Source organism: Arthrobotrys flagrans (assembly GCF_004000055.1).
Source record: "Arthrobotrys flagrans strain CBS H-5679 chromosome Unknown unitig_9, whole genome shotgun sequence".
Classification (NCBI taxonomy): Eukaryota; Fungi; Ascomycota; class Orbiliomycetes; order Orbiliales; family Orbiliaceae; genus Arthrobotrys; species Arthrobotrys flagrans.
Genome location: NW_027137551.1, coordinates 201,443 through 221,200, shown reverse-complemented (window position 1 = coordinate 221,200; position 19,758 = coordinate 201,443). Strand labels below are relative to the sequence as shown.

General features: G+C 45.5%; 8 protein-coding genes across 8 annotated transcripts; 3 read left to right on the top strand and 5 right to left on the bottom strand.

Annotated features, from left to right (window-relative positions):
• Positions 1–127: 127 nt before the first annotated feature.
• Positions 128–1,175, bottom strand: DFL_005453 (uncharacterized protein; the record flags this gene model as incomplete). The annotated part of the gene is made up of 2 exons (XM_067634716.1): positions 128–1,023; positions 1,076–1,175. The coding sequence occupies 2 exons, from the start codon at positions 1,173–1,175 to the stop codon at positions 128–130; spliced, it is 996 nt and encodes a 331-aa protein (XP_067489218.1).
• A 1,436-nt stretch (positions 1,176–2,611) lies between these two features.
• Positions 2,612–4,343, bottom strand: DFL_005452 (uncharacterized protein; the record flags this gene model as incomplete). The annotated part of the gene is made up of 6 exons (XM_067634715.1): positions 2,612–3,153; positions 3,234–3,524; positions 3,586–3,789; positions 3,854–4,044; positions 4,107–4,121; positions 4,180–4,343. 6 exons carry the CDS (start codon positions 4,341–4,343, stop codon positions 2,612–2,614), a joined length of 1,407 nt encoding a protein of 468 aa, XP_067489217.1.
• A 1,394-nt stretch (positions 4,344–5,737) lies between these two features.
• DFL_005451 (uncharacterized protein) lies at positions 5,738–6,760 on the top strand (the record flags this gene model as incomplete). The annotated part of the gene is made up of 3 exons (XM_067634714.1): positions 5,738–5,903; positions 5,971–6,353; positions 6,413–6,760. 3 exons carry the CDS (start codon positions 5,738–5,740, stop codon positions 6,758–6,760), a joined length of 897 nt encoding a protein of 298 aa, XP_067489216.1.
• A 495-nt stretch (positions 6,761–7,255) lies between these two features.
• On the bottom strand, positions 7,256–9,665 carry DFL_005450 (uncharacterized protein; the record flags this gene model as incomplete). Its single annotated transcript, XM_067634713.1, has 5 exons — positions 7,256–8,239; positions 8,296–8,349; positions 8,415–8,454; positions 8,521–9,333; positions 9,559–9,665. 5 exons carry the CDS (start codon positions 9,663–9,665, stop codon positions 7,256–7,258), a joined length of 1,998 nt encoding a protein of 665 aa, XP_067489215.1.
• Positions 9,666–10,579: 914 nt separating this feature from the next.
• Positions 10,580–11,080, bottom strand: DFL_005449 (uncharacterized protein; the record flags this gene model as incomplete). Its single annotated transcript, XM_067634711.1, has 1 exon — positions 10,580–11,080. One exon carries the CDS (start codon positions 11,078–11,080, stop codon positions 10,580–10,582), a length of 501 nt encoding a protein of 166 aa, XP_067489214.1.
• A 907-nt stretch (positions 11,081–11,987) lies between these two features.
• DFL_005448 (uncharacterized protein) lies at positions 11,988–13,894 on the top strand (the record flags this gene model as incomplete). Its single annotated transcript, XM_067634710.1, has 3 exons — positions 11,988–12,653; positions 12,727–12,928; positions 12,993–13,894. The coding sequence occupies 3 exons, from the start codon at positions 11,988–11,990 to the stop codon at positions 13,892–13,894; spliced, it is 1,770 nt and encodes a 589-aa protein (XP_067489213.1).
• Positions 13,895–14,524: 630 nt separating this feature from the next.
• Positions 14,525–15,696, top strand: DFL_005447 (uncharacterized protein; the record flags this gene model as incomplete). Its single annotated transcript, XM_067634709.1, has 6 exons — positions 14,525–14,609; positions 14,668–14,978; positions 15,037–15,117; positions 15,174–15,203; positions 15,271–15,320; positions 15,384–15,696. The coding sequence occupies 6 exons, from the start codon at positions 14,525–14,527 to the stop codon at positions 15,694–15,696; spliced, it is 870 nt and encodes a 289-aa protein (XP_067489212.1).
• A 635-nt stretch (positions 15,697–16,331) lies between these two features.
• DFL_005446 (uncharacterized protein) lies at positions 16,332–17,195 on the bottom strand (the record flags this gene model as incomplete). Its single annotated transcript, XM_067634708.1, has 1 exon — positions 16,332–17,195. One exon carries the CDS (start codon positions 17,193–17,195, stop codon positions 16,332–16,334), a length of 864 nt encoding a protein of 287 aa, XP_067489211.1.
• Between the last annotated feature and the right edge of the window lie 2,563 nt (positions 17,196–19,758).

The following is a 19,758-nucleotide window of genomic DNA, read 5'->3' as shown; positions in this document are numbered from 1 at the left end:
TTCGACAAAAGTAGAAACCGGTCGATATATTTTTACTGTGGAATGCAAAGTTGCACAAAAGTTCTTCTCGAAACCGATCTACTAATAGAGCGACTTGATGAATTTGATTCGAGTCTGCTACTAGTAATCACCTCCAATATGTTTCACAATCCGGCTTCACCACCGCCCACGCTTTCGCGCAGACCTCTACTACCTCCTCTGGCAAAGGGCCCTTCTCCAAATCCTCGCAGTTCTCTCTCAAGTGTTTTTCACTACTAGCACCAATGATCACTTTATCCTCATTCTCCTTCTTCATCAAACTATGATGATTAATCCACCTCAACGCCACCTCCACCAAGGTTAAACCGTGTTTATTCGCCACCTCTTCAATGATACTCCTAGCCGTGAAATACGACTCCTTCCAATACCGCGCTCTATACATCTGCCCCTGTATCTTTGTATTATCAAACCTTGTCCCTGATTCCACATCTTCATCGACAGACTTTGGACCCGTAGCGGTGAAGAATCCACCGGCTAGTGGGTTATAAGCATAAAATGAAATTCCATAATGACGTAAAACGCTGAATAATTCTGGTTCTACTTCACGATGAATAACGTTGTAAACCCCTTGATATACTTTGGGGAGTTGATACCCCTTCGCCTTTGAAATCTCACAGATACGAGCAACTTCCCATGATTTGTAATTCGAGATTCCCAGAGCCTTGATCTTGTTGGAGGTGAAGAGGTCGTTTACGGCAGGGAGGGTGATGGTAATGTCGGTTGTGTGGTCTGGGGCGTGGAGGTACCAGAGATCTATGGATTGGAGGTTTAGAGATGTTAAGGAGATGGAGACTTCTTTGTTGATGCATTCGGGGGTGTGGTTTGTGGCTGTGGGGTTATTGACACCGGGTTTGGCGGTTGGGTAGAGCTTTGTGGCTACGGTTAGACCTGAGGTGCCGATTTTTCCGAGGTATATTTCTGAAGTGCCGGAGTTGTACACTCGGGCGGTGTCGAGTTCGGTATGGCCATAGGATTTGAAGATTTCTAAATGGGTTGTTAATTTGATAATCTATAGAATGAGAATATATATGCATACCGATGAGGCGCTTGCATTCTTCGGGGTCGGTGATACGACTGTTCTCGCCGAAGGTCATAGTGCCCAGGATTACGGGCAATTGGGTCTTGCTTTGTGCCATTGTTGTATTTTTCTAGTGGATTGCAACTAATTGATTTTGATCAATTGAGTTTTCTATTATATTTGTGGTGGTTAGAAATGGCCTTGGAGATGTTTCTTATATAGACAAGTCCTGTCCTCGAAGCGAATGCATTCGAATGTTGACTCACGTATCCGTCCTTGGATTCAAGCTTCGGATAATAACGTACCTGACAACAAGCTACTCTTGCAATTCCAACAAAGTTCCAAAATTCCTATTGGTCAATGATGTGATTTTATGGGTTAACATTACTCGAGCTGTAGATTCGACGATAAACGTTGCAAGCTCCGCTTAATCCCCATTAACGCCGCAAGATGTTGGAAATTGATAAGCAAGTAAAGCCGGAATCTCGGCAGGGCCGCGGGGTAGTTAAGGTAGGGATTGGGGGCTTAATTAAGCAAACGTTTAAACCGGTACCGGCAGGTGATAAAGTTGGTCTGCGTATACGCATGCAGTAGTCCGTAATTTAGATGCCGAATGGTTGGGAGTGTTGGATTTTTAGGCGGGCAAACACACATTGAGACCTGGAATAACTACCTACCTAGGTACTGAGTTGGGGACGCATCATTGGTTGAATTTTTTCCCTTCCTCCTCTAAACTAAGGCAAATACTTGCGCAATATACATACTAATTTACGAATTTAATGAAATTTGCGGTCTTTGTATCTGGAGTCAACGTTAGAATATGGTGGATCGTATGGATTGTACACATGTATGTATACAAGATCGTCCAGAGTTGGTAACGCCGCCGGAAAATTAAAGATTAGATAAAGAGAATTGCGCGTACTCAGTACCTTAGTTGCAGTTTTCAAAATTACAGAAATACCTGGTAATGAATTTTACAATATGTATGCAAATTAATCCTGCGTTTTTGCTGAAAATATGAAGGGTCGAGCTTCCAGTATTTGTAGAGATAAAAACGGAGAAATGAGAAATATCTATACCGTCTAAATTGTTATTGTATTTGTCTGAGTACCCGTATCGTACAAGTTCATGAAAGAAAATTTTGCGCGGGTTATGGCCATATGGTATCGTTGAAATATTAGTGATCAAGATCATATGAGTCTCCCAATGGGGAATTTATAAGGGAGGCGAAACCCTTCATTCAGATTTACAAATTTAAAATTTAAGGTCTTGCAGTTGTATGTAATCGATTAAATTGATTCTTTTTAAAACAAAAACGCCAATTGCTTCGTTATTGGTCCCACAATCAGAGTTCGTAAAGTCGTAGAATATATATATACAATCCGTCACCCTGTCCCCTTTCCACTGCGCTCTGCGAACTTGCTCACATCGCACCCAAAAAAGCCACAACGATGCATTACATGTATATATAAAACATTAGTATAATCAAAATACCCCCCACCCCACCCAAGATCTAAATTGAAAGATCTAAGAAAATTGAAAGATCTAAGAATTTTAAGAGGAACCAGCTAGACGGTGCTCCTTACGGGCCATCAAGAAATGTGCAGATCCGTAGGCAACGATACCAACGAAACACATGGCGGTGGTAACACCGAATCCCATCAAATACTTTGGTGCATCTTCACTAGGGAAGAGGTAAGCACCATAGATGGATGCCAAGTTGCCCATACCGTTCATGAAAGCGAGGGCGACAGCACGAGTTTCAGGCTCCATAGAGCCGAAAGTAGAACCTCCGTAACTCAAACCGCAACCGTTGGCAGTCCAGAGACCCGCGGCCATCAAGACGAGAAGAACGTATCGGGCGGTATAACCGTAAACACCCACAACGATGGCGCTGGTAACCAAGGCGACTGTCATCCAGCCGGCAATGATGATACCTCTGTATCGGTTGTATTTATCAGCGAAGAAACCGTTGACCAAGTTGACAACGAAGGCGACGGCGTAAATTGGGATAGTCATGTATTGGGCCATGTGGGCGGTGTATCCGAGACCCTTGACGAGAGTTGGGTAGAAATAGGAGAGAGTGGAAGAACCAACTACATTTTGTAGAGAGAGATGGTTAAAAAGGGAAACATAACCTTCGATGAGGACGAGGCGTAGGAATTAAAATCCTTACCGATAGTCATGTATCCCAAAGTCAAAATCCAGAGTTCCCAGGACTTGAAAGCAGTCTTGAGAGCTTCAATATGTCCAACGCCCTTCTCGCCTTCCTTTCGGGCAGTGACATTTTCAGTGGCGAGACGAGCCATGGCGATTTCAATTTCTCGGGCAGAGAATTTGTTCTGGCTAGTAGCGGGGAAATTTGGAAGAATGAAATAGGCAACAGCTGCCCAGCCGGAGGTTGCGACACCTTCGACGATGAAGAGCCATCTCCAGCCTCGGATTCCATGAGCACCCTCAAGACCGCCTATTGAAATAACTAGCTTAAGATTTCTATCATGTCTTGGAAAATTTAAGGGGTGCCTTACTTGTGATGGCACCGGCCAAGAGACCGCCAAAGGCACCAGAAAGAATGGCAGCAGAAATGTAGACGGAGAATCTCTTCGATTGCTCGGACTTCTTGTACCACGAAGAGAGTAACATCATGATACCTGGGGCGAATGAAGATTCCAAAACACCGACGACGACTCGAAGGCCGATAAGATGGTGATAAGTCTTGATAAATCCCATGCCTATGATAATGTTAGAAATCAAAAGTACAGCTCTATGAGGATCTTTGATCACGGAAGGCCTTACAGATTGTGACAATACCCCAGACAAACATCATACAGGGAATGTAGGCACTCGGGCTCACTTTGCTGAGAATCATGTTCGATGGAACCTCACACAAAACATAACCGATGAAGAACACCACCAAGGCAATAGAATATTGACTAGAGGTAAGTTGTAAATCATCTTCCATACCAGCGATTTTAGCATTTCCGATGCTATTTTCGAGTCAGTTTCTGATGTTCAAATAAATTAATACTAGTACTCTTTTGATACGCACTTTGTTCGGTCCATGCTATTTCATTTGTTAGCTTCTGTTTTTAATACAATAAATATCGAATAGAATAACTTACTATGAGAGGAGGTACATGAGCCACATGGTTGGCAAGATAATCAAATCAATCTTGCGAACCAGTCTCTTTTCTTCTTCAGGGTCGATCTCTACAGATGGAGCTGAACCGGAGCCGGCATACTCAACATCTTCCGCGTGCTGCTTTGTGTCTGTGAGAGATGCCATTATTGCAGGTTGGAAAATGCGTCTGCAAATTTTAAAAAGAAGTTGATCTTGATCTTGAAATTCTTGGTAGATGTCTTCTTTAATTGAAGCAACCCAAATTTCCCAAGATCGAGTATGAGATAGATAGGATAGTAGAGACAGGGGATTAGACCTAGAGGGAAGGCGAGACCTTGCGACTTTATAGGGGACGCATCACGAAATCCCCAACCTTTACACCACGAAACGGGACAGACGGTGTTGAGTAAAATTAATTCAGGTCTGGAGATCTAGCTAAACTCTAGTTCCGAGTTCCAGTTCCCCGGGCGGAGAACTGGTCACTTGGTCTTTGGTATTAGATAACTCAAACGGCGGTTACATTGCCGGGCTTGCTCACTAAACGTAAACCAACCTCCCTTGGGCCATCTTCAAAACTCGGAAATCTCCTGTGGCCTAGCTGGCATGCGCTGCACCTAAACAACGGAAGCGAACATGTACAGGCCATGCGCATGTGGCCATTTCCCAAGAACCAAGACCTGACCAATTCCTCACCAATGCATGTAAATCTTACCCCGGATTGGCCTTCCCTTGGACTGTGAGTCCAAATCCCCAAGTTTTCTACGCGTGGAGTGTGGGGCGAAAGTTTGAAACCTTTTGTCTGTGGCGTCTATGTTTTTTTTTTTTTTTTTCCCCTTCAGCTGGCGAGGACGAGAATCGAAGCCTTCCGAACTCCTCGTCTCCTGGCAGTGACCCCGACGCGGGTGCCTGAGGGCCAATGCATATGTACCACACTTTCCAACACATAATATTCTCCATAATTTTTTCCGTCTTGGGCCTCGAGACCTTTCTGCACCATAATTGCACCAGTGGCGGCGAGATGCCTAGAGACGAGTGCTCGAGCTCTTCATGCGTCGTCTTCTGTACGTGCACCCCAGACTGCGCTTCTCCGCCTCATGCATTTCGCCGCCGTGACCATTTCCTTAAGCTTCCCCTGACTCGTTTCGTGGACATACAACGTGGAGATCCGGAGACACGGATCAAATTTGTGGGCCCTGGCCTAGCAGTGCGGATGCCGTTATCGATATCCAGGGTGGAGCTTAGAATTCAAAACTCGCATCGGACAAAATTCGAAAGCTAGTATAGTGCTAGCTGCCAACATGAAAATTGATGCGATGAGCTAGGTCGCATAGGATCTACTTTGTAAAATAAAATATCTTAGAACTTAATTCAAACGAAAAGAGCTTCGGACTTGCCGGTCATAGCTCCACTTATATATAGGGAAGCTCCTCAAATCGAACTTTTGGCCTTTTCCAATGTTCAAGCCATTGACAGACATTCCATATTATCTGCGCAGCAGATCTCCGATCCCATCTTCTAATTACAATCTATTTTTCTAAATCCAACTCGATTAATATAATATGTCGCCGACTGCTACTAACGGAACCGCCGCCAACGGCACCCAAAAGCCAACCACTGGAAATGAAATGTTAGAGGCCGCTCACCAAGCCCGAGCAAAGGCCATCAGCACTCTCCCAGATGAAGGTTTCGACTGGAGAATAACTTTGGAGGGAAAAGTTATTGCAAGTAAGCGCATCTTATTGTTTACTAATTGCTATCAGAGCTTGTAGAATTAACTTGTATAATTCGCTAGTTACCGGTGCCAACCGTGGAATTGGACTTGGAATCGCTGAAGTCTGCCTCTCCAACTCCGCAACCAAAGTATACTCTCTAGACCTCCTCGAGCCTACTGAAGAGTTCAACGCCCTATCGAAACGATTCAACGATCGTCTTGCCTACATCCAAACCGATGTCACACAAGATGCGTCTATCCAGAACGCAGTTGATAAGATTGTCGAAGAGTCCGGTGCTATTCACGGCATGGTTGCCAACGCCGGCATGACAAAGCATCAGCCCGCTTTAGAATTCGATCGTTCTCAGATGGATAAGCTCTTCAACCTTAACTTCTTCGGAGTTTTCTCTTGCTGCACCATTGCTGCCAAGATGTTTATTGAACTTGGAATTAAGGGATCAATCGTAGGTTAACTGACTGCTCCTGTGATTGAAAAAAATATCAAATCTAATAGCAACTTCAGGTTTGCACTGCCAGCAAAGTCGGAGACGGACCTAACCGTGCCGCCCCTTCAGCACCATACGGTGGCACCAAAGCCGCCGTCCGAAACATTGTTAAAACCCTCGCTATGGAATGGTCCAAGTACGGTATTCGTGTAAATTCGATTTCGCCTGGTTTCGTCAAGACCGCAATGACATACTATGTTGAAACCGCTCCGGATTGGGATCTCAAGATGCAATACTACGGAGGAATGCCACGATTGGCGTTGCCTCAGGAACTTGGAGGTGCTTATGTTTACTTGCTTTCGGATACTGCTTCTTATACTTCTGGTATTGATATTCCGATTTCTGGTGTTGTTGGAGCTTGGTAATTTGAATTAGTATAGAATTTTGGGGGGGTTGCAGATGATCTATCATGATACAGGCTGGCTTAGGCATCCGGGCGGAGTTCTTTTGTACATGTAGATTTTAAACTTATCTAAGTAGATACTCGAACATATATTTTACTTCATTGGATCGTATTTTTTGGACAGATAAATTCGGTATTCTCGTGCCTCAGGCAATTTCCACGCCATTTAGCCAGCTTAGGGAAATCTCGAGGGCCACGAGCATACAGTAATTATATATAGACCGAACCATGCTTTGGGAAGAGAAGATGCTGATAAATTATATTAATATAATATGAATAGGATATATTATACAAGTCGAAGTGATCTCAAACCTCTCTCGACTTTGGCTGGTTTGAACGCCGACGAAAAACAAGACATTCCGAACCGCTCCCATACCACGCCAAACGTAAAACATAATGCGTGAAACTCGACGATGAAGACAGCAATAAACTTTTTGGTAGATCGAACAATACTCTTTCACTTTTCCCACTCCCTTTGCAACTCGTCCGCCAAACTAACAGCCGGCCAATTTGTTCTTCTCTGGCATCGGCGTATTAGTTCCATGACAATTTCCTTTTTCCTCTCATCGTGTGAAACGCACAATCCCGCGCCAAACAAACACATTTCGCTCATCAAACAATACGCAGCCTCATAAGGTATCGTCGCCGCGATCCCTATGATTACATTAACACAGTCCGCAAGTAACTTTTGGCAAACTGCAAACTCCTTGTAACCCCCAATACTTGGCCGATGTAACAAGACTAATATCTTGGCAAAAGCATGAGTTTGAACCGCAATCCCGTATTGAGGGGGGTGGTACCATAATGGTTCAATATCATGGAGGGTTATATCGGCTGGATCCTGAATTGCTGGTAATGGAGTAAACTCATCGCCAAGATGTCGGGTCCAATCTTCTAGCATTTCCAAAAGTTGCTCTCCACGCTCTACTCTTCCTTGTACATTCATCTTCCCGGCTTCGATTTCCTCGTCGGAGCAGTAATTCACCGCTTGTGCGAGTAAATAGACACTCCGGCTCGCTAATTCGTCTTGATTTAGCACTTCATGGGACCTCAACGGTTTCCAGAAGGATAACGGCCGCCGTCGTTCGCGGAAACTTGCCCATACGTCTTGCCGTAGCCATGCCCACCAAACTGCTTGTTTCGTTCCTCCGGAGTCGCCGTGAATGTTTTGGGATCTTTGGATCCAGAAGACTCCTTTGAGGTGTCGTTCCCATCCGGAATTCGACCCGTCTAACATCTCGTATGTTGAGATAATTAGGACACTGGCTAATAACTCTTGTGAACGACTGTATGACTCGAATTGCAGAGCGGTTTGGAGGTAGTGAAGGGTTTCGAAGTAATATTGAACGGCGGTATTCCTGTCGGTCATATTTTCCGGGTTTAGGGAGAGATGGCGGTGAGAGAGTGCAAGTATGGCTTTCATGAGGCCGACATTATGAAGCTAACAAATCATTAGAATACGTTAGTTTAAAAAATGTGCGTTGAAATGTAACTTACCGCAAGTCTTGGGATTAGGGTGCCGAAGTGCTTTAACGGATCAAGAAGGTCAATCTAAAGCATTGATACATTAGCAAGGGGCCCTGAGGATTGGTGCACAAATACTTAGTTGTTCTTACCCACGAGCTCACATTTTCAACGAAATTACGGAATACTGGGCTATAATCAAAAAATAATAATGAGAACTCCGAACTTCGATAGAGTGATCGAATGGGGTTTTATTACATTTCTTGCTCCGTCAGTTTTATTCTCTCCTGCGACTGCCACAGTTTCCTCTCGTTGGAAGGATTTGCTTGGACGTCGACTGCATATAGTAACTGATCAAGGTCCCTGTAGCCAGTACCGCCGGGGCCTTCCAGCCCTGTCTGATAGCTATGTCGATTCGCAGAGGCTTGCTGCTGCAGCGCTAATCGGCCTGAGATACCGTCTTCAGAGGTTATGAATGGCGACAAGGAGAAATTTGGCTCGGATTGCGCTGCATCGGCTGCCAAAAGCCCCAACCATCTTATCGAGGCCAGCTCAGTACTGATTAAATTTGATGATGCATGAGTAGTATCTGTATTCGCGGGCGATAGTCCGGCATTAGGTGGATCTAATGGCGGTATGCTAACGCTAACAGAGGGAACAACGTCCGCGAATAAGTTGTCCACTGTCAAATTTGCTAGACTTGGGGTAAGAGGCTTGTGTATGCTCTCTGACTGGCGGTGTTTTCTGATTTCTGCTGCTGCTTCTGGTGGCGGAGGAGTGAATTGATATCGTGGGTCGTCTTCCGGACGAGAACCTGCTAGAGGTTCAGGTGGTGCCCGTGGATGCGGAGCCCTCGTAGGTAGCACTACAGGAGTCGCAATTGGAGACACCAGTGTGAAAGAAGAAGGGTTGGAATGCCTTTCTGCTCCGGCGCTTACGGGCTCGGGGATCGGGATCGTTATCGCAGGGGCGCTATGATCCTCAAAGATGCATTCTCTGTCGCTCTTTTGACATTGTGCACAGTTGGGCCGTTCTTCAGAGCATTTCATGTGTCTCTTACGGCATGTTATGCTATATCGCTAATCGTTAGAAGGGATTCAATATGAAAAGCTCAAATGATTGAAGTATTGGTATAAATGTAGCACAAATTCTAGAGTATCACTGAAACGTGGTTACTCCACATTCGTTGTATACTTTTGAGTTCATATAAACCAGTACCCCAGATTTCCGACAGGACGACCGTTATCCGGGGTAGACTCCATAAATCGGTGCATAGCCCGGAGATATACGACTCACCATCCCGTCTTTGTACGCAACCCTCGCGCCCGACTCTTGCGCTGTCTGCGTTTTGGAGCCGGCGACACACTGCCAGAAGATGTGGTTTGGTTAACTGGCCGGCTCATGATGTTCTCGATTACACAACGTCAACGCTGTAGCTAGAACAGCAAACTACTGCGGCGGTCGTCGCGCGTGGTAGGGAAGGACGGCCGTCTCGCGATATCCGAATAGGCGAATTGGACGAAATCCGGGGAAGTAGAGCTGAGCAGGTTGGACTCGTTTAATGGGCATTTCTCGACATGTAACGAGCTGTAGCTCTAACCGCCATTACAAAAGGTCTCAGTTCCAAGGCAAAAGCACAGGCCTGCGCACTACATGCTGCATGCCAGCAAGAGTGCCTCAAAACCCACTGCCATCAAAGCGGAGCGTATGCCGCATGCAGTTTAGTCAAAGCCCATTTGAGTAAAGTTGTAGTGGACAGCAACCGAGACCGTTTGCCGATTCTGAGCTCAAATTGCGCTGGTTAAAAAATGCAACACTAGCACGAAATCTTCGGATGAGCCGAATATCTCAGGCTTCATGAGCTCCAAGCGCGGCATTAAGCATAACGGTTCGGATTCAGGGACTAGGTGGTCTGATATCGAGATGATGGACAGGAGAAGATACATGGTAATCTTCGACTCGTTTCATGGATATTCCCCGCTTAGTGCAAACTAGAGAAGCTAGAAGCTCTAGCTATTTCCTTCTAATGTGATTTCGATGCATACGTGACTTCTGCATTATTACATCATGGTGGTATCCTGTTAGCGAATTTCGGGTTAGATTTTTGGTCCTTATGAAATTAACATACGACAGTGAAATTAATTTTGCCTGCAGCGACGTCGATTCAGAAGCTATTGCTAGAGGAATAGCAATTAAATTATGAATAGTACAGGAGTATATCTAAGATCCAATTAATCTAAGATTTGCCCGGCTAGTAATCATACATAAAACAAAACGCATAAGAAGATTTTATAATCTAGGAACAAGTGACGACCTCTTAAACATTACCCGTTCGACTTTCGTACTTCTCGATCTCGTGTAGCTTGTTCGCACTTGCGCTCTTGGTGTCGAAGGTATATCCCAACCATTCGCGTACTAATCTCCTTGCTAATTCCAATCCAATAACTCTCTGGCCCATGCACAGAACTTGACTGTTGTTACTGAGAATACTCCTTTCAACGCTGAAGCTATCATGTGCTGTAACTGCGCGGATTCCCTTTACTTTGTTGGCGGAGATAGCGACTCCAAGACCAGTACCGCAAATCAGGATTGCTCTGTCAGCGGTGCCTGCAGCAACAGCCTCCGCAGCCTCAATTGCGATATTGGCGTAGTCGGTTAGATCGGTGAGTGATTTGGTGATATCTGTGACAGATGCAACTCTTGCATCGTTGGAAAGGTCCGCATATAAGGCATCTTTGTATTGAACGCCTGCGCCGTCACAGCCGATGACTATGCGGAGGCCGGTATTAGATCCGGCATCAGTTGCAGAGGGTGCCATTTTGAATTTTCGAGTATAACGTCAACGTTTGGGATTATTGCTGTAGGTAAGGTGTTGCGCGGCCAGATCAAGAGTTTGGTGTAGAGCCTTGATCTCGGGGGACTTGAATATATATTTTTAACTTAGTAACATATCTAAGTTATTAAAGAAGAGGAAGATTTATATGGGTTTCTCGATTACTACTCTCGACGGTTCGATTTCAGGGCTTGTGTATCTTCAGCAATTTTCGAATTGTTGTCTGTAATTTTTCTAAGGCATCTCACTTGATGCTAATATACCAAGCCGCCATAGCCGCAATTTTATCTAAGAAGGACTTACAGGATTTTAAAATATTCGCGCCCGAAAGCCGCAAATTTCAAAGTACCACGATCTCGTCTCCGTACTGGACCCTTCGCGGGGACGTTGTGCCGAACATTCGGCTAATGACAACGGTAATCAAAAAAAAAGTATTGACCCCGAGACGAGTCCAGCAACTGACTCCCATGGGTTCCACATCTTCAGCCCATGTCACGCCCAAACATGGTAATGATTCAGGGCGAGTCAGGTCCTCCGCATCTCCAGGTTTCTCAACTCGGCTGCTGTCAATCGTGTCGTGGTCGCGATCATTTCCTTTCGATGGCTTTTAGAATTCATTATGTCTCGACACCTAGCCTACGGTCGGGGGGCGACGATATCGTGAACGAAACGATGGGTTTCTCATATGGCGTCTTGCTGCGCACGCATATCGTCGGCCACCAAGTCGAATTCGGCTGACTTCAAATACTAACTTCATAGACTGCGATCCACTCTACAAAATGGTCTTTAACTTGTCTAAATCCTAGTATTCTTGTCCTCCCACATTGCAGATTCAAGATTTCCCATAGTTCTACGTCAAGGCGGAATACCTCGCAGACTTCGATTGATCAAGATGTCGACAAAACACTTCTTTCATGAATACGAAGGATTGGTGGTCAAGTCCCTCCGCGGACTTTGTCATACAAACCCCTCCCTCTCCCTGATTCCGCAGTACAAAGTCATTTTCAATCCATCCCACAATAGCTCCAAAGTTTCAATTGTTTCTGGAGGTGGCAGCGGACACGAACCCGCATGGTCCGGATATGTGGGAGAAGGTATGCTAGCAGCAGCCGTAAATGGTGACATTTTTGGAAGTCCTAGCGCCGCGCAAGTGATGGCTGGGATCGAGAGTGTCAAGAGCGACAAAGGTACAATTTTGGTGATAACAAATTATACCGGTGATAAGCTACATTTCGGGCTGGCATGCGAAAAAGCCAGGGCGAAAGGGTTAGAAGTCGCGGTTCTGGCAGTTACAGATGATGTCGCACTTGGAAGAAAACGAGCCGGAATGGTTGGCAGAAGAGGCCTGGCAGGCAATATTCTCGGGCTCAAGATTTTGGGGGCGGCATCAGAGGCAGACTACTCATTCGACGAATGCCTTTCGGTTGGGCGAGTTGTCAACTCAAATCTCGTCACCGTCGGAGCTTCGCTAGATCATTGCCATGTTCTTGGGCGAGTAAACCACGAGAAAGTGTCCGATGATGTCTGCGTACTGGGCATGGGTATTCATAACGAACCCGTGAGTTTATCCGGAATATACATCCACTATACTTCCATTTTGCGGCGTTCAACTAATCTCTAAATTTGAGCAGGGTCTGCAACATCTATCGCCATTACCTTCTCCCGAATCATTAATTGAACAGATGCTTAAGTTCCTACTTGACCCGAAAGACAAAGATAGAGCCTTTGTCGAGTTCAAACAAGGGGACGAGATTGCACTCCTTGTAAATAACTTCGGTGGAACGAGCTTTCTCGAGCTACAGGCTCTTGCGAATGAGACCGTAGTCCAGCTAGGTAAGTCTCAAACTTATGAGGACTCGAGATCAAGCTGCCAAGATGAGCTAACTTTTGTTAATAGGGAACTCCTGGTCAATCTCTCCAAAACGAACATTCTCTGGAACCTTCGAAACTTCCCTTAACGGACCTGGATTCTCTATTTCTCTATTGAACATCTCAGGAACTGCCCGGGAGCTCAAGACATCAACAGAAGAAATTCTTCGACTTTTAGATTCCCCAACCGACGCTCCTGCATGGCCGCGAGTGAACTACAAAGTCGCCGAAATCACCAAAACGGCAACCAACGGTGCCAATGGTACAAATACAAATGGTGTCTCTAAAGGACACATACTTGGTGACCGACAACTCAATCCGTCACTCTTATATGACTCCATTAAACGGGCCTGTGAGCGGGCGATTGCCTCGGAGCCAGACCTCACAAAGTGGGACATGGAAATGGGTGACGGCGATTGTGGAGAGAGTGTCAAGGCTGTCTGCCGATCCATTTTACAATCGTTTCCAGAAACTCCCGATTCTTCATTGCTTTCCCTCCTATCGTTGCTCGGAACCCCCATTGATGCAATGGGTGGAACTCTTGGAGCAATCTTTGGCATATTCCTAGCAAGCCTCGCCGCTTCAATACGACGACAGCCGGAAAATACGGACATCAATGAGCTTTTCGCTAACTCAGCCTATGATGCCCTCCAAGGGCTGAAGAGCCATAGTGGGGCAAGGGTCGGAGATAGAACCGTCATGGATACGCTTATTCCATTCTGCGAAACTTACAAAAGTTCCGTTAGTTTCTCCAAGGCCGTGAAGGCGGGTACAGATGGTGCCGAAAGAACAAGGGGCATGAAAGCAAGGTTTGGAAGGGCAACATACGTGAAGGGACGAGAGGGGTATGTAGAGCCACCAGACCCGGGCGCTTGGGCAGTCAGAGAAATGCTCTTGGGCATTTTAGAAGTTGTTCAAGCTCAGATTTGACGGTGAGATTGAGGAGCTCTGAATAGCATACTAGTAGCCGTTTGCTTTTGTTCAATAGGCATCCTTTCGCATTGTTCGCATGTACATATTTTTACGTATTGAGGCCATTAATTCAGCAGTGCTATTCTCCGTACCGAATGAATGACCCTGTCAAAGTTGAAATTACGCATGAACCCAAAGTATTGGGTTGAAAGAAACAGTGCCAAGGACACCTGGCCATCTATGCATATGCGGTCCCAGAATCCCGGAAACATTCCGCCCATCTGATGAAGGCAACGGTGATAACATCGCAACTACTAGTTTTTCCGGGCGCGAGCACCCCAAAGCCCATATTTGATAAGATTGGCCCGCATTTGTTCTCCGGACTCGCATAATTCGCGAGCACATGACTGATAATGTACCCCGTAACGAGATCAATAACTGCGGAGCTACTAGTTGGAGCTTCCCCGGACTCCGAGGTGATCAATCGGATAGTGTGCTATCGATAAGGTAAAGCTCCAACGGTTTTCATATTTAACTGACAAAGTTTCCTACAGTAGCTTTCTCTATCATTCGCCATCACTACAAATCTCGTGCGCAATTGACTTAATACCTGAAGAAATCTTATATCTTTCTTAAATCCGAATCACAATGTCTGCACCAAATGGAACCAACGGCGCCACCGCCGCAGTCGATCCAGTCAAGAAGATCATGCTTGAGGGCAAAGTTATTGCTAGTAATTAATTCTACCATTGCATTATTCGGAAATAGACCATACTGATTCGCAATATTAGTCACCGGAGCCAACAGAGGTATCGGTCTCGGTGTTGCCGAGTGCTGCCTCGCAAACGGCGCCGCTAGAGTTTACTCGATCGATATTGGCGATGTTGGCGAAGATTTCCAAAAGATCTCTGAGGAGTACCCAAAGCGATTGTTTGCCCTCAAAGCCGATATTCGAAATGAAGACGAAGTCACAGCCGTTGTTGACAAGATTGTCGAGGAAGCTGGTACTCTAAGCGGAATGGTTGTTAATGCTGGCATCACCAACCATAAATCTGCTTTGGACTTCACAAAAGAGGAGATTGAGAGATTGTTCAGCATCAATGTTAGTATTTGGATACAAGCGCTGGGATCCTCGGGTATGGGCTAACAACAGCTTCTAGCTGTTCGGTGCATTCTACTGCGCTCGGGTTGCCGCTAGGACATTCATTCGCCTCGGAGTTAAAGGATCAATCGTTTTCACAGTAAGTAACCCCAAAGATATTTGAAAAATAGAGAAAACAAGCTTAACATAGTATAGGCATCTATGGCATCCCACAGACCCAACAAGGTAAATAAAGTCGCGATGTTCAGTCAGTTTTCTTGAAATTAGACAGTTACTGAGCCTTCCGTCACAGAGAGTCCCATCCGCACCATACGGCGCTAGCAAAGCTGGTGTTCGAAACATGTAAGCATTAGACACTTTCGACATAACATTCTCCTGGAACCGTATCTAACGTAGCTCATATAGGGTTAAAACCCTTGCCTACGAGTGGGCTAAGCACGGCATCAGAGTTAACTCTGTATCTCCCGGTCTCGTCAAGACTGCAATGACATACTGGGTTCCACAGCAGCCCGACTGGGAACAACAGCTTAAGTACTATGGTGGTATCCCAAGATTAGCCGAGGTCCAGGAACTTGGAGGTGCCTATGTGTACTTCCTCAGTGATGCGGCCAGCTACACAACCAGCGTGGATCTACAGGTCAATGGTGTTATTGGAAGTAAGTCCATTACCTACACCACTGCTATTGCTATACCGGCTATTATTGCCCACGGATGCTAACTCTGTGTTTTTTAGTCTGTTAATCGCATATAAATATATGTCGACGTAGGCATGTCGCTCTGTATTAATCACAAAACCCAACATATAGACTCACATGTACTAGAATTTTGATAATTTGCATGATACACATACTTTTAAACAGTTTCTTTCATTATTTGACTTAGAATGTTCGTAGAAATCCATCGATGGAGTCTTCTGTCACAGGCTCTAATTTCCTGCAATCTTCACGAGCCGTGTATAGCTCGACCTCCTAGAGGCCGATGTGTTGTGCGCGCGGTAGCGCGAAATATCCAAATATGGAAATTTACAGAAAAGGCAGCTTGATTTCCTATTCTAGTCAGAGCCTTTTCCAACAAACAACACAGATTCCAACTTGGGATACCCTGAGACGAGCTGTGCCTGACGATTCATGACCAAGATCGATGAATAAATCACAATGTACAGATCTGGCGATGATGATTGGAAATGAAAACCAAACGATTATGTAAGGCGCCGCTTTTATAATATTGATCAAGTGACTAACTAGTGCGAGAAATACATTATAAGGTATACATTAAAACATTCAGACATCCCACCCTTATACTTTTGGAGGCTTCTAGATATTAAAACATTCAAAGAAAACAGGCTCAACCTTTTTACAAGGTGAACATCATGCAAATTAAACCAAAGATAACAGCGGTCCCAATGTTCAGGGCAGTGGCTCCTGAGTTGTAAGTTGGAGTTGGGTATGGGGTAGTGACATTGGTTGGGGCTGGTGGGGTGTTTGTAGTACCGTTGTTTGGTGGTGTGACTGGAGCACCTGGGCAAGCAGAGCAGCTGATCTCCCCATAGTCCGACGAAACGTCCTTGTCGGAGCAGTAAGCGACCTGCTCGGCGCCACCCTTACAGAGATAAGCGCAGGAAGCAGTGTATGTGTATGGGCAAGCAGCTTCTGGAGTGGGAGATGGGGCTGGCACGGTCGATAGAGTAGTTGGAGGAGCTGGCGGAGTGTATGCAGGTTCGGTGGCTGGGGGAACCGACGAAAGCTCGGTTTCTACTGGTGGTGGGGTGTACGCGGGTTCAGTGGTTGATGGAGCTGGTGATGGCTCGGCTTGTGGTGGTGGGGTATACACAGGTTCAGTGGATGGAGCTGGGGCACCAGGGCAAGCTGTGCAGGTAATACCAGAGCTATTATCTGTAACGTCCGATCCAGAGCAGTATGCAACTGCATTCGAGCCATTGCATAGATACGCGCAGGAGGTGATGTAGATGTAAGGGCAAGTAACCTCTGGTGGTGCGCTTGAAGCTGGAGGAGCACTTGAAGATGGTGGAGTAACCTCAGTGGTAGGGACGGTGTAAACTGGTGGTGGGGCTTCTGAAGTACTCTGATATTGAGGGACAGGTGTAACTGGCGTCGCTGTTGTGCAGGGTGTGTTTGCAACTGGGGTATCGTTTCCATAGCCGGCAGAAACACCAATGGCCAAAACGCCGAAAAGAAGGGGCTTAGTGAATGACTTCATTTTGAAGAATTGATATTATATGTGTATCGAATAGATATAATAAAGAGGGTTTGTGCGATTGTTTCCAAGCGAATGTCTTCACAAGCGGGCTGATGTGGATGGTGAAGAAAGAAGAGCCCCAAGCAGGACAAGAAGCCGACTATATATACTATCCAAGAGAAGTAGAAGCCTCGAGCTAAAGAATGTTTCTATCCGTATCGAAGGCAAAGAAACACCCCATGTTCTCAGAGCCACCCAATTAAATTAGTGTCTGAATCCGTTGGATGCAGACTTCAAAAGGTTGAGGCCCGCTATTGTCTTGGTGGTTCCTGCATTATGGCGAGGGGATTGGCCCCTTGGTTTATTCTTGGGTCGGCTAATCCGCTTTTGGACCACTGACCAGGCTAGCCTTTCTATAAACGTGCGGTACGTATAAGCTTAAATTCATAACTCCGACGCCCTTCGGAACGACCCTCGGTGGGAATGCATGCATCCATACATTCCCCTTACAATCTTTCCCCTGACTCCAGCTCGCGCTCAACCAGCGCTACCTCCTTATTATGCATAGTCTATCGATCACCGATCAATGTACATGTCAATCGCTTGATCGACAGGGTCAATGCGATGTAGGACTCGGAAACGAACTTTAGACCATTAGTAGTCGCCATTTGTAGGCCATAGCGCAAATATTTTCATCCCATCGTGATAATGCGAGTTTTTGTTTATTTTATATTTTTTCGTAAATGTATATATATGTGCGGTATGTTAATATGGAGAATCCATATTCTCGTCAAGATCCAAGCAACAAGCGCCATGCAAACGTCGAGCTCTGGCATTTTTAAAAAAAAGATTTTTCTCAGGCTCTAAAAGGCTTAAGCAAAGGGGTGCTGCAGCTTGACGCTGTGGGTGCTGGCTATTGGTCCGATGCAAACCCAACTAAAATCGCCCTGCAGACAGCGGTAATGAAAGGGTGGAATGCTGGAGCCACTCGCGCCCAGCCACGGCAGATCTTGAACCTGCGGGCAGCCGAAAGCGAACCTGACCCAGTCAAGTTCCTAGCTCAGTCGATACGCCAAAGTTTCCCCATCGCGGAGTTTGTTTCGCTCAAAAAGGGATGTATCTTACCAAGAAAGTCGAGCCGGAAAGTCATTCAATCGGGCATATTATGTAAAGTGTTGACAGGTGTAAGTATAATCCCCGACTAGCTTCCGAGACTGATATCCCAAGATTACTAGGATTCTTTCCCAGCCTAATATTTATTTGTATATTAATGTTATTCAATCTACCGGTAAACATAAATATACATTTGTGGAAAATCTGACAACTATTGCCGATTTCAGCTGCTGCCAGTCAGTTCATGACGAAAAGTCGCAATATCAATTTCCGTGATATCGAGTTGAACCTGGACAATGCAACATAAGCAATATCCTAGAATCGAAATCAATCCATGATCGGTTCCGCGCACTCCAGTTCCATCATGAAATCATTTACATTTACGTACCCGCAATCCATAATTCAATTGTAACATCATGAAAAATATTAATAGTAACTGGCAAAATCGGCTGGCGCCAGAATGTAACCGGCCCACGTTTGTTTGCCGCAGAATATGAAATGTGGCGGTCGATGGCTGTTGCTAAATTCATCCGGAACCAATAGATTGCGGCTAAGGGAACTCATGATCTAGATCCTAATCCGATATCTGACTCACGAATATCGAATTTGTGAATAACCTTGTGAATAACCAATACTTCACCGGGTAACCGGTACACGGTATATATCCATATATCCCAAATTAGTACTTCTTGCGCTCATAACAGTCGATCACCGATCCTAATACCTTTATCCGATTGAGGATATAGGAAGAGCGTAGGATGCCTAGTTGCCATAACTGCCCAAACTCGTTTGCAAACAGTACTTTAAATCTAGCCGATATATACCGAAGCTATTAGAAGATATCGATTATCGCAAACGGTAAAAACGGCGATATGTTCGTCACAGGCACTGCACAGTTGATGTCAGGGACGTGCTGATATTGAAACCGGACATCCCTACCTCTCTAGGAATTTCGTAGGAATCTCGCATGAACTTCCGCCTTCATGCAATCATTCCCAGCTATTCGCTCGGCATTTGATCATATACCTTAATACTCCACACTAGATAGGATACTCGTGCCATAAGACATAAGAAAATAACTTGGTTAGTGATATTATTATTGGGAATAAGTGTCAGCTACGGCTTCTCCTTTCATTAGCGATTTGTGTTAGATATCTTGGAGATATATGCAGGGAACCATTCGTTTGGGAAGGTTGACAAAGTCTGGACCGTGTATATGATATCAAAGCAACGAGTTGAATGCAGCGAACTGTTGTACAACTGGGTTTGTGCTAATTGCATGCGCTGACGAAGCTACGCAGTATACGTACTTGCAGATAACCCAAGGTGTGCTCCTGGTTCATATGAATTTTCTCTTCCTCTGAGATTTCTCACAAATACAACTCGTACTCCTTCCTCTGAATGCAACGGAAATACATCATGTCCGCCCGACGTTCTCGCTTAAGGTCGCCAATTGGACAAAGCAGCGTTA